General features: G+C 46.2%; 1 protein-coding gene across 5 annotated transcripts in view; it reads right to left on the bottom strand.

The window, feature by feature from the left end:
- The window catches only part of SLC2A9 (solute carrier family 2 member 9), a 150622-nt gene that overhangs the window by 16644 nt on the left and 120193 nt on the right, over nucleotides 1-13785 (bottom strand). For 3 of the 5 annotated variants that reach the window (XM_088792890.1, XM_019716591.3, XM_019716590.3), the window contains one exon: nucleotides 10546-11780. The exons of 1 other annotated variant lie outside the window; for it this stretch is intronic. In XM_088792890.1, the coding sequence (XP_088649016.1) occupies nucleotides 11526-11780 (255 nt within the window). In that variant the 3' untranslated portion in view covers nucleotides 10546-11525. Of the gene's footprint in view, nucleotides 1-6983; nucleotides 10081-10545; nucleotides 11781-13785 lie in introns of those variants that run through there. One more of the 5 variants, XM_074321356.2, reaches the window with a different exon arrangement.

Raw genomic sequence — 13785 nt, 5'->3', positions numbered from 1 at the left:
CTGCTCCTGTGTGTGAGGTGATTTCTGTGCTGTGATCAGGGGTTGAGTAAATTCCCCCTTTGGTCTGATTCTCCCAAGCAGGGGGGATAGCAGATGATGTTTGTTGTTCTGTCCGTGTTATAAGGTGATGGTTAGCTTAGGGTTAAAGAAATTCTTGATCAGGGGTTGAGAGAATTCCCTCTTTGTTCTGTCTGTTTCGCCCACATCAGCAGGTGAAGTGAAGAAATAGCTAAGTTATATCAGGACGGCGTGACAGGCACGTCGCCAGGCCTTGGAAGACCTTGGGCTGAAGGCCCCAAACTAGAACAGTAGATGTTGCTTATCTGGATGAATTGGCCCTTCGGCCGGATGGGCAGCATTCACATGAGTAACTGCCGGACCCTCCCGGAACTGGCCATTCCCGGAGGCGGAGGCGGGAACAAGAAACTTGGCTCTGAGGTACATCTGAGAAAATACATAAGACAGACCTCAGTTGGCAGTGTTATAATAATTATTGTTTCATCACTTGGTCATTTGTCATTGGTGAGTTCTCCTCATTCTAACATTTTGAAGACTCCCAGCAACACAGCTTACAACACCAGGGGACGTCCTGACTTCCAGCCGCGAACCTGGGGAGGGCTGGCTGGTTCCCGGCCTCTCCAGTGCTGTTCCCCACGGTTAGCCTTCTTGAGAACTTGTTAGTGTCTAGAAAACTTACATGCAGCTTGCAGCTTATAGCATCGGAAGACGTCCTAACTTCTAACAACAACAACGACAACAGCAGCAACGTTCTTCAGATTGTTAACACCTTGAAAACTTACATGCAGCTTGTAGCTTACAATGTCAGAAGACGCCTTGACTTCTAACAACAAAGACCACAAGACCAACATTCTTGGGAACTTGCAAGCAGTGGTGAGGGAGACGTCTGAGTGTCTCTCAGCTACAGACCTGGCAAGCTTTTGATTTGTGACTTTCCCAGTGCTGTTCTCCCCCAGTTTGGTGAGCTTTTACATCTCCTGTAATAGTTACATCCTACAGAGTTTATTACTGCTTTTGGATACTCCTTACTGATGTTATTTGTGTATTTAGCCAAGTGATTCTTGATCAATAGTAAACATATGTTGGGATCTCTTAAACTTACGTGTGCTCCTTTGACATGACATTGGTATCAATGTGTATAGTTTAGTCTTAACCACCTTTACTTTCTGTCATTAGCCAGTCTATTAATTGCCTTTGTGTTTTTCTATTGGGTATTGCTAAATAAATTGATTAAACATTGCTAAATAAATTCATTAGCCCCATTCTAGCGTGTGTCCCTCCGCCTCCTTTTCCCCACTTGTCTTTACACCATGATATCCCCTCTTTCACATGTTCTCAGTCTTAGGTAGATTTGCTCCATAAATGCAGCTTCAGTGCTCCCTCCTGCAGAGACTGCTGCCTCTAAGGTTTGCATTGTGTTCCTCCCCTAAATTCCTAAATTGGATCCTAACCCCCAGTACATCCAAATATGACACCATTTACAGATAGGATCTTTACAGTGGTGATAAAATTAAAATGAGGTCATTAGGAGGCTCCAATATGACTGGAGTCCTTATGAAAAGGGGAAATCTGGAGACAGACACAAACAGAGAGAAAACAATGTGAAAACACAGGGAGAAGAGAGCCATCCACAAGCCAAGGAGAGAGGCTTCAGAAGGAACCCAGACTGCCAACACCTTGCTCTTAGACTTCCAGCCTCCAGAACTGTCAGGCAACGGATTTCTGTTGTTTACGCTGCCCAGCCTATGGTATTTTGTTACAGCAGCCCTAACAAACTAATCCAGTCAGTTACAGTTTCTGTAGTTAGAGGTCTTCAAGGCTCATTCTACAACAGCCCACATGACACAGACAGAGGCTCCGACGGCACTTGCTAACTAGGCTTGCTGCTTTTGGAAACCCAGCGTCTGCCACATAAATAAGACACATGGCTCAGTTACTCTGATCGCTCCAGCTGATAGCCAGCGAAGCGCCTGGCATGTGAGTGAGGCCATCCTACGCTCACCTCTTAGCCAACCCACCATCTGACTGCAGACGCATTAGCAAGTCCAGCCTGCATCAGCTCAAAAGAACCTCCCACTGGGTGGTGCACTCAGGAGCTAAATAAGCCTTTGGAGTGGTTTCTCATAGCTATAGCTATAGCTAATCAAGGGCAGCTCTACCCTAAGAGAGAAAAAGGCAGTTCAGGGTGTGTTACTGAGTTAGTTACCACTGTGAGTCCAATCCCAACCGGAGACACTGCAGGAAGCTGTGTAGACTTCATGTCAGCGCTGTAACTCTGAGGGACGATTCTCATCCACCTTTGTTGAGAGCTGTTCCCATGGCATTAGCTCTCCTGAACTCCTGGCCGATGGGGCTGGGCCAGCTTCCATGTCTTCAGAGGTAGACGAGTTGAAAGACCAGACAGCCCTTGAGATGAGAAGCCTTCCGTGTGCTCGGGAGCTGTCCAGCCTGGCAGCTTCTGAAGTCGGAGGTGGGCCGAGGGTGTGGGGCGAGCGCCGATGGCATCTACTGCAGATGGGGAACCTGTTACCGTATGGTCAGTGTGATGACAGGACGGGGTCCGAGGTGGAGTGCCTGCCTCAAGAGGATGGATTTGAGGGTGCTATATGAACTGCTGAGCACAACGCCCCGTAATGCTCACTCTTCATCCAAATCGGGATCCCTTTCATGGTCCACATTTCAAGCAGAGGAGGACGCAAGCATGGACTCAGCGGTCTGGCTGGGGAGCTCTTCGTTCCACTCAAACTGCTCACTGGAGGAGGCGGCCCGCTTGGCTAAGTGTGGCCGTGATCCTGCTTCTGCAATGATGGGTTTCTCAGCAAGAGACAAGTGCTTATCAGCTGGGCTTATTGACTCAGGGACCAGATCTTTTAAGTGGCCATTCCAGTGAAGGAATAAGGATGTGTATATATATATATTTGATTAGAGATAGGGAATTCACAGAGTAAAAGTTTGGGGAGAAGTGTTTCCTGCACAGGCTTAGAAACAACAACAACAAAACACACTAGAATCCAAAGTGAGAGGAAATTAATTTCAAATAGTGTTGGTCTGTGAATACAGAACATGGAAAATGCAATGCTGGGCTGGAGGGCTGACCCCAGCAACACTTCCCAGGGTGCTCAGGGCACAGCCAGCAGCACGCTTTGGAGAGGAGGGCCCCGTGGGAGGCATGTGTGTGGAAGGTAGCCCAGAACATTCTCTTTCTGGGGCAGTTGTGATGCTTATTGGCATATCCATCTCCCCAAAAGATGGGCAGTAAGGAGGGCCCTCTAATCTTGCCTAACTCAGATTTCTGAAAAGTGCAAGAACTTTTAACTCGCCAGACCCCGATTAAATTCCCCAGGAATGCTTGGTAGACTGCAGGAAGTAGCCACAAACCCATTTCCGAGACAGGTATGTAGTCCCAGAGGAGACGAAATTTCCTTGCTGAATGTGGTAGAACGAGGGTTGGCCTGGAATCAGGAGGTTTGGAGCCTGGGCCGACCTTGCTGTTGGATCTGGGCAAGCCTCTTAGCCTCTATAGATTTCAATCTGTCCAATTCTTTATGTTTTCTCATCTATAAAGTGGGATTCATAATGCGTTGTTTGAGGATTATATATGAGTTCATGGAGCAGTTTGGCTCAAACACGGGGGTGCCAAAAAATGTATCTAAGTGGACACTTTGGTCAGCGTTGCTCACGCAGTAGTTCGCTGTGATCAGAAGTGTCTGGACGCTGATGGGAACCACTTTGAGCACCTCTTGTAATTGCAGAAGTCAAACGTGACTTGTATTCACCTTTTGTTATCGGTATATATTGAGTATTACAATTTTAATGCAGTTTTCCTTTCTTAAAATGTGTATACATTTTTTTTGGCACCCTCTGTATAAACTATCATTCATCAATAGGAAATCTTGGGCAGGTCCCAGACTTCAGATGAATTTTCTAACTTACATAAATAGTATTAATGGGCAGATGACCTTTGCCTTGAAAATTCTTGGTGGGGCAGCTGGGTGGGTTGGCAGTCCCTGAGCATCACATCCTGCTGTCCCCGGGCCCTCCCCAGGCTCAGGTGTCCTGGTTGCTGATCCATGGGGGCACTGGGGCTAGGTTCAGAGGTTTGGGGAGCACCTGGTTAGTGGGGGTTGGAGGGAAGGGGGTTGGTGGTGGGTAGCCAGATGCCTTTCCCACGCAAACAGAAGCTCTCTGCTGACCAGTGGGAGGAGACAGTCCAGGGAGGCAGGGCTTGGAGCTCTTGTCCATCTTGTGGCAGAGAGAAGGGTGTAGGGCTTGGGTAGAGGAGGAAGAATTGGGGAAAGGCTGGAGAGAGGAAGCAGGCAGCACAGGAAATTCCAAACGACCCTTTGGAATGACCTGCCTGGCCTACCACCTACCCTCTCCCAGCCTCTCTTGGGATGAGTTATTCAACCTCAGAGAACAATTTCCTCATTGGTTAAAGGGTGACACTAATACCTGCACTGGCAGGGTCGTCATGAGGATTAGAGATAATTCATCTTAGGCACCCAGCACAGCTCAGCAAGTTCTAGCTATTGCGTTAGTATTCATGGTTTTAACTGATCGCAACCGGTACAACCCTAACCTACCCACTCAATAACGTCTTTTATCTACGTCATCTGTTGCTAAACCAAGTCTCTCCATGCTAGTGTCATCTGCATGATGACACTCTAGAGATAATTTTATCCAGTCCACCAATTTGTAGGTGGACATTTGAGATCCATGGGTAATGGTTTGAGTCGTTTCTTACATTATTATTCTCTAGCCACCTAATCTAAAGTCACAACCCAGACACTTCCTGGAACATCACCATGTATTATATAAGACCGGGTCTAACATAATATAATATAATATAATATAATATAATATAATATAATATAATATAATATAATATAATAATATAATATAATATAATATAATATAATATAATATAATATAATATAATATAATATAAATATAATACTGGGTCTTATATTAATTTTTGCTCCAAAAGACGCATTAAAGCTGATGGTCTGTCTAGGTCTTATTTTTGGGGAACATGGTAGTACCTGAGAATTCGTTGAACTGTGGGAATGACATCCCTACTATTCTCACAAGGGACTGATATATAAGCCAGGCATGATAATTTACTAATTTTTGCTATGAAAAGTAGCATTATTAAGAAAAGTCAGGGTTTGAATTGGTTTGAGCAGTTTGCTGGAAGCCAAATTATAATGAGAAAGCTGCAGAGCATTGAGGAATGAGAAAAAGGGGCAGGAGTTAATTGATGTGAATATTTGTCATTTCTGGCATCTGGCTTTGAGAGTTGTGCATTCATTTCCAAAATCAGGAGCAACTGGACAGGTTGAGTCTGTGGGTCAGGGCATCTTTGTCCTTGAGGAGCCAATGGGCTCTGCCCTTTGACACTTGAGCTTTATGTTTAGGCTTTCCTAGCTCATCAGTATCCCCTTATGATGAACAGAGCCTGCCTTGGACTCTTCTAGTTTTAATTTTGTCTTCTGAACACACTTTTCATTCTCTTCTGGTTTGGGGGGACTCCCTCCCTGACTCCAGGTGGCTCTGGAAGAGCGGTCGTTATAACACACGCGCTACCCCCAGCCCTCTCCCTGTCCCTTACTTCTGGGTTGGGCACATGAGCGACTTATCCTCCCTGAGCACCATGATGGACCCGGGATATACATGCGACCTGGGTGGGGAAGTCAGAATCTTTGCGAGGTTGCTATTTAAACATTGTGGGTGGTCGACTGTCTGCAAAGCTGGCCACAATAACCCCTCGCATCCCACACACCCCTTTGTGATGTGACTTTAGGTGCCTCCCATCAAGAGATGGAATTATTTCGCCTCCCCTTGAATCTGGGCTGGTCTGATTAGTTGAAGAGATGCCATGTGAGTTCCAAGCCTCAGCCTCTAGAGGCCGTACAGATTCTGTTCTCACTGTCTTACAACCCTGCTGCTCTGTGAGTAAGCCAGGCTGGACCCTCCTGGAGTCTGAAACACTTCATGCAGAGAGAGACCATGTAGAGAGAAGCCCACACATCCCAGCTGCTCTAGCCACCCCAGTTGAGGCCCCTGATGTGTGAATGAGGCCATTTGAGGTCAACCAGCCTCCAGCTGACACCACCTGACCACAAATGCCTGATTGAATCCAAAGGACACCATGTGGATCCAAAGAATTCCCCAGTTTGCTCACCCATAGGACTGTGAGCAGAAAAATGACTGTTCTTTTAAGCCACTACATTTTGGGGTGTTTTGTTCCACAGCAATAGAAAACAAATACATTGGGAGAGAGATTTTCTCCCCCCATTTCGTCGCCAAGCTGAGAAGGTACAAGCTGACGCTACTGGAGATTGCCATAGTGAGAAACTCAAGCAGAGAAAGCCAAGCAGAGACCTGCAGAACCGAGAGACGTCAGAGACAGAGCGAGAACCACGAATCATATCATTTGAGCCCCTGAACCCAGCCAAGACTTCAGCAGGGTGCATTATTAGACTTCCTAGTTAAGCAAATGGAAAACTTCCTTTTTGAAATTTTAAGCTAGCATGGGTTAGAATTTCGTCACCTGCAATGGAAAGAATACGTAACTGATACAGATTCATTTTCTGGGTATGCCCTGTGCTATTAGGTTTCAGCCAAGTTTTACTGGTCTGCTGATTTCTAGTGTCTTTAAACTTAGTTCTTATATCTGCCAAAATTCTCTGGTTTCAAAAAATTGTCTTATTCACAATTAATTTATTCATGTAGCAGCTTCTATTTAGTATGTGCTATGTGCAGCGAACTGTGGTAACTGATGGAGAATTAGCAGTAATGTGACATATCCAGTGTCCCCAATCTCCAATCCAGGCTATTTAATCAGAATTGTGTTAAATTCCTAGAAGAAAAATAAATGGACGTTATAAGAGTGTGCACAACCCACTTTACAGTCTTGTTGTGAGAACCAAATGGGATCATATGTTATGAAAACACTACCAATCTAAGCACAAAAGTATTTATTTTTATTTCCACTCATGGGAGAAAACTATAAAAAGCCCATTTCTGAAGTATCTGCTCCCATCGCTGGAAATACCTTCTTTTACGTGTTCTTTGCTGATTCTACATCTCACGTGGAATACAACATTTTCAATTCGCCAAAATGTGAGGTAGCACGTAGCTGAGAGGCGTCTGCTCTAAATTCAAGAGGTACAGAGTCATGGAACTGCTGGCGGTTTGGGCTTCCAACACTCTGAAATACGGCTTCTGTCTTCACCACCCACACTTCCTGCGGAGAACCCACGTTCTTTCTTCCCTTTGCCTTTATTACTTCCAAGACTGCAGTCTCCAAATGTTGTGATTTAATGAGAGGAAATTTACTTGACTTAATGTACAAATGTGCCAGGGGAAGTGATTCTGATGAGGGCAATTACACCCACAGCTTAGTGTAAACCACAGCCAATGTTTGAAACTGTGAGCAGCTGCCGGGTCTCTGTCACTCAACGCAGCCTCCATCCTTTGGGGTTCACAACCAGCTCACGAATGCTCAGGGGAAGCAAAATGGGAAGCAGCCTGATTATCATGATCTGACCTCCCAGAGTCCCAGCCTTTATTCAAGCAAGGAGCGGGATGTTTTCTGCACAGACTTACGTGCAGCCATAGATGGAAAGTGCGGGCAGGCTTGGTCCCTGGAATATTTAGGAAGTGGCGTTGGTGCCATGCTCATGGTTTCCCACAGTCCTTACAAAACCCCCGACCTGCCTGATGTCCCACTATTACCCTCAGATCCAGACCAAGACCTTGCTGTTCCCTGAACTTGCCCTTCCCATGCCATTGACCCTTTCGTCTCCAATTCTTCCTCCCCCCCTTTTCAGTCTGATAACATCCTAATCCCCACTGGGGGAGCAGCTCCCACGCTCCCACTCAGAAACATCCATCGTAATCTCCCCAGTTAATTCTCTCCTCAGGCGTCCGTCCCATCACATCCTCTTCCTACCATCTTTATCATGACATTTATTTGCTCGGTAAATACGTGATGAGCTTTCTTACCAGGAACGTGGGGTCCTGAGATGAAGCAGCCACTTCTCCTAAGAGCTCAGCATCCAGCAGGGCAGACGTTCAAGTAAACGTAACACAAGAGCACCACAGTTCTAATGCAGGGACAAATCCTCAGTAAAACTGACCATAGGCTTCTGTGGGGATCAAAAAGTAAGACCCCAGCCAAGACTGGGGGATCACAGAAAGAGTTCTAGACGCAGGAGTGCTTCAGCATAGCCTTTAACGAGGAACAGAAGTTGTCCAAGTGGACAGAAGGAGAGGACATTCTATACCACGGGACCCCCCGAGTTGTGGTTAGCACTGGTTTGTCTTTCCAAACACCTTCTCAATCTCTTGAAGAAGAGACTGGTTTCATCCATGTTTGTGTCCCCATTACCTAGGGGTATAGTAGGTGCTCAACAAATGTCTGTGGGATCAATGAAGTACACTCCACTCCAGAGAACGTGAATTGTGCTTGTTTCAGGTATGGGCTCTAAGCAGCGTACGTAACTCAGTGAATAATGGGAAAATGTAACCAAGCATAATGGGTCTGCATCAACTATCTATACAAACCACACCCAAACTTGTCGGTTTAAAGCACCAATAACTTATTATTTCTTGGGATTATTCCATGAATTGGTTGTGTGGTCCTTCTGCTATTTTCTTCTGCACTCACTCATACAGCTGCCTTCAGCTGAAGGGTCACCTGGATCTGAGCTTGGGCGGGACAGTGAAGACAGCTGGGCCTCTCCCTGATGTGGTCTCTCATCCTCCAGGAGGCGAGGTTGGGCTTCCTCAGACAATGACATCAGCGTTCTAAGAGCGAAAGCCCTAGAGCACGAGTGCTTATCAAGCTTCTGCTTGTGTCACATTTTCTGATGTCTCAGTGGCCAAAGAAAGTTGCCTGGCCAAGTTCAGACTCAATGCGGTAGGGGATGACACAAGGGCCAGGAGACGTGTTTCCCCAGCGCCATTAATGCTGCAATCATCACAGGTCCGTGGGTGTCAGGTTGTCGCAGTGGAAGGGATCAATGTAGGGGGTGTGGTACACACAGGTAGGGATACATGTCAGTGGTTGCTCTGCAGACAAGGGGCTGGGGCCGAATTTCTGAAGTTGTGTCGTGCAGAAATAAGTATTACACGTGCCTGGACTTGGAGCTGGAAGAACAGGGTTTAGACCCAATGAAACAAATGCAATAATATTTACTTCACAGGCTTTTCTCCAGCATCAAAGGCAAGAATGTGAAAGTATTTCACAAACTTGAAGAGAAATTAGTCTTGTTAGGCAGGAGACCCGGGTCAGAACCACAGACAGCGCCAAGGCCTTGGCAAAGCTGCTGGGACCAGGTCATCCAAGCACATGAATTATATGCAACCTTAGGAGGCACCTGTGCCCCAGAAACAACTTGCTGGGTATGCAAAGACCTGGATTTGCTTCATATATTCTCCTTTGCCTTGGGCTCTTTCCTGTCACGACCTGTATGAATTCAGTTTAGGTCCAGTCGTGAGTAAGAGAAACCCCTAGTAGGAGGAGCTTAAACAAGACAGACGTTTGACTCTCATTCGCAAAGGCCATTGCTGGGCAGTTCAGGGCAGTTATGGCAGCTCTCCTCTGGGAAGTCCAGACCCAGGACACTTGCTGCCACTGCCCTGCACCCGTAGGCTGTGGCCTTCAAATTCATGGTCTAAGGCATGTGGCCAGTGCTCCTGTCACTGCACCTGTGTCCTTTCATTTGCTCTTCCCTCCAATAAAGCTTTGCTGGTGTCTCGTATGTAGTAGAAAGAGGCTGAAAGGTGTTACATGTGTGAGATTAAAAGCTCTCGGGATTCTGAGGAAAGGAGGAAGAGAGAAGTTCTTCACGATGTCTGTGCGGAGCAGCAGCCAGGACGGTGAATGCACGTAAAGGGTAGTCCGGCTGGGACAGAGTTTGAGTCCTGTGTAGGCATACCTCGTTTTGTAGCGCTTCAGAAATATTGAGACTTCTACACACTGAAGGTTGGTGGCAACGCTGCGTCAGAGCAAGTCTCTCGGTACCATTTTTCTGCGTGAAGATGCTGCGAAGACTGTTGAAATGACAACAAAGGATTTAGAATATTATATAAACTTCGTTGATAAAGCAGAGGCAGGGTTTGAGAGGAGTGACTCCAGTTTTGAAAGAAGTTCTACTGTGGGTAAAATGTTGTCAAACAGCACTGCGTGCTATAGAGAAATCGTTCATGAATGGAAGAGTGTGGCATCTCGTCATTATTGTCTTATTTTAAGAAATTGCCACCCCAGCCTTCAGCAGCCCCAGCCTGATCAGTCAGCAGCCGTCAACACGGAGGCGAGACCCTCCACCAGCAAAAAGACGGACTCAGTGAAGGCTCAGATGATGGGTAGCATTTTTTATCAATAAAATGCTTTTCATGTAAAGTATGCACATTGCTTTTTTTTTTAGACATACTGCTATTGCACACTTAATAGAGGACACTAGAGTGTAAATATAACTTTTATATGCAGTGGGAAACCAAAAAATTCATGTGACACACTTTGCTGTGATACTTGCTTTATTGTGGTGATCTGGAACCAAATCTGCAATAGCTTCAAGGTATGTCTGTATCCTGTTCCCCTGGAGAACCCTAATACATGGCCTTCCTTTCAGAGAAATCTCTTCTATAATTGGCAAACAGGAGGCACATATGTGACACTCACTGCTGCCCCTGGGGCAGACATCACTAATCAACCACATTGTTTTTTCCCACCAAGCTTAGGTTTAGCTTCAGAATCATTCTTCACTTAGTTTTTTTTCAGTTGAACAGAGCTCGATTGGTAGTGCCTGCCCCACGTCCCGGAAAGCTCCTTCTTCCATTCGCCTCTCTACGTCTCCCCCACGTCGATCCTCTTTCTGCCCTCTGTGACACATCTGACACTCTGAGGGGAAGATGTTTCAGGGCTGGAGGTCTTGAGCCCCACGCGACATTGCCTGGGAAAGGCAGAAGAACCTGGAGGGTGCGGGGCTGGTATCAGGTTTGCCTGAGCCTGAGAGCCACAAAGCACAGCCCAAGATTGGAAACAGGCATTTATTGGGAGGTACAAAGAGTCTTTCCACTGAATTCTGGACACCTGTACCTAGGACCAAAGCCAAGGGGCCACTGAGGGTCCAGGAACCGGGCTGAGGGCAGCTCAAGGCTACTTATGGTAGAGCTGGGACTAGAACCTCAGCCTGGCATTTCCAATCCATTCAGTCCTTTTGTCAGATTATATCGTTTTCAAAGCGTTTCCCCAATTTCATTTTGAAACCATGGGCTCAGTCACGAAGAAGGCAGTCCATTCATTAGTGTAGAAGAATGTTTGGTTTACTGAAATGTAGGGCGATTCCTTCCAGCTTCCAGAAGAGTTTGGAGGATGCAGCTATGAATGAAGGCCACGTGGTTGCAATGTTAGACTGGCAAAGGTTTATTTTTAAATAATTAATAACATTAAGTGTGTAGGAGAATCTTGGGTTGCCTGAAATGGTGAGACCGGGCATTTAGACAATCCTGTTTTTGACATAATTGTCCAGTGTGGAGGAAGAGTCTGTTTCAGGCCTCCCGTTTGTCTTATCGTCAGTTACAGCTGAGTCCATTTTCTCCTCTGATGGGTGTGCCTTGTTCCTTTTGGCAAATGCCTGGCTGATTTCTGCATAGGTTCTGTTTTTGGTCTCAGGCAAGACAAAATATAAATAGACAGCACCTGCGAAGCAGATTGCAGCAAAGACCAGGAAGCAGTAGGTGTCCAGACTTTTCTGTGGAAAGCAGAGACAAAAAACATGAAAGAGACCATGACTCAAAAGGCTGTGTAGCCATCTCTGAACAGACATTTTTATAGCTCCCCATTCATAAACCAGGAGCACTCCTGGATAAAACTCTGCTGTGTGAGGAGTGTAAAGCTGGCTCTACGAGCAAACGTGCCTTATAAATGTCCACATGAGACCTCTCAGAGGAGGCACGAATAAACCAGTTTCTGTCATGCAGGGTGTCATGCAGGGTCTCTGCTCCCGCTCCCCACATAAGAACGCAGGACATGGTGAGGCCAAAAAGGAACACCCACGGAGCCATAGATAGGGGAATCATACTACTATATTCTCGCTGGCGGCAGGGCGAGACATGAAGTAGGATCCACGCGACCTGCAATCCGTTGTCCCCTTTTCTGCCTGTCAGCCAGCCAACCAACCAACGCAGTCACGGCAGTTACATCATCAGCCAATTGGCCAACCGACTACAGCCAATGGCCAACCACCACCCGAGCCAGCATCCCCCCACGCGAGCTGAGAGCCTGGAAACTGCTCGCTGGGACTCTGTCCCACGGCTTCAAACCCCAGTAAAGATGAGGAAGTGGTAGTCTTTTCTTTTTTTTTTTAAACAAGGCATATAAAAATTAATCATCGTAAAAGCAAAACGTAATATTACTGAATGTTATCTTACATTCATATTTACCATTAACCACATTCACCTTCCCTCCCCCCATATGCACATGAGAAAACTATGATGTCAAAGGGAAGTGAAATTCCCCAGCTCATAAGAAAAATATAGAGCCTAGACTAGGCCAAGAATACACCCTTTTTTTATAACATGCAAAAGATGTAACCCACTGCTCAATACTCTGATATAGCCATGGACAACTAAGAGAGACTAGAAAAAAGAGAACTGTTGAATGCAATCACTCTGTTGTAGGTATCCTGATTATAACAGCTGATACCTGGCCTAGAATGATTCTGCCAACTGCACTAGACCTTGCGCTTCTCAGTGGCTCAGTCACTTCTGTAGCTCCTGTGCCTTATACAATGCCTGGTCATGTCGCTTCTCAATAAATGCTTGTTAAGTAAAAGACTATAGCTTCCAGCTCTCAGGGCTGTGACCTTTTCATGCAGCAAATGATTATCCAAAGATAAGGTGACACTGTCTTCAAACAATATTTCACAAGAAGCAATATCTTGATTTTAGTCAATCCCATGCTATTCTTTGATTTGACATTTATTTTTGGAGTATGACATATAGGCCGAAGAGCTTGATCTCCGGATCATGTCCCAGATTCACCCTTTACTGAACATGAGTCTTTTGTGCCTCAGTTTCCGTAGTTGTAAAACGAGGATGATAATGGTTGTAAGGATTACGTGAGATATTCTCTAAAGCACATAGAGCATTCCTGGGTGGAGGAAATGTGCCACACCTGGGAGAGCTTAGCTCTGAAGGTATGTGTCTTCCACATGTCCACGAAGATTCCATGAGCAGTACAGAGAAGGAGAGTCTGGGTTCTGAGGTCAACTGGGCAGGGTTCACGTCCTGGCTCCATTATTTACATGTTGTGCCAACACGTAAGATGTGCCATTTAAGACAGGACGTCAATCTACTGGTTGAACTTTCCGCATTCCTGACATGGTGACATACACCACATATTGTTTTGAATATGAAATGAGATACATCTGACTTGGCACTGAATAGCTCCACTTTCATGTTGGATGGGTTTCTGGCGTTATCAAGTCCAAAGCGGAGCGGAGCGTCCAGACCTGCTCCCGCTCTGGTCGTCCCCATCTCAGTGGATGGCACCTCTGTCCTTCCATTTGCTTAGGCCACCCGAACACTTAGAGGCCTGGGCCCTCTTTATCTATCAAATCCACACCTGCTCCATCAGGAGGTCAGGTTGGCTCTGCCTTGAAATACATTTCGAATCTGCGCATTGGACAGCACTTCTACCGCTACCATTTTGGTCCACGCCACCATCCTCTCTTGTGTGGATTGTTCCAATACCTT

Source organism: Rhinolophus sinicus, chromosome 1 (assembly GCF_057876585.1).
Source record: "Rhinolophus sinicus isolate RSI-liver-muscle chromosome 1, RSI-T2T, whole genome shotgun sequence".
Classification (NCBI taxonomy): domain Eukaryota; kingdom Metazoa; phylum Chordata; class Mammalia; order Chiroptera; family Rhinolophidae; genus Rhinolophus; species Rhinolophus sinicus.
The sequence above is the reverse complement of the archived record's forward strand: the minus strand, read 5'-3'. Positions and strand labels throughout refer to the sequence as shown.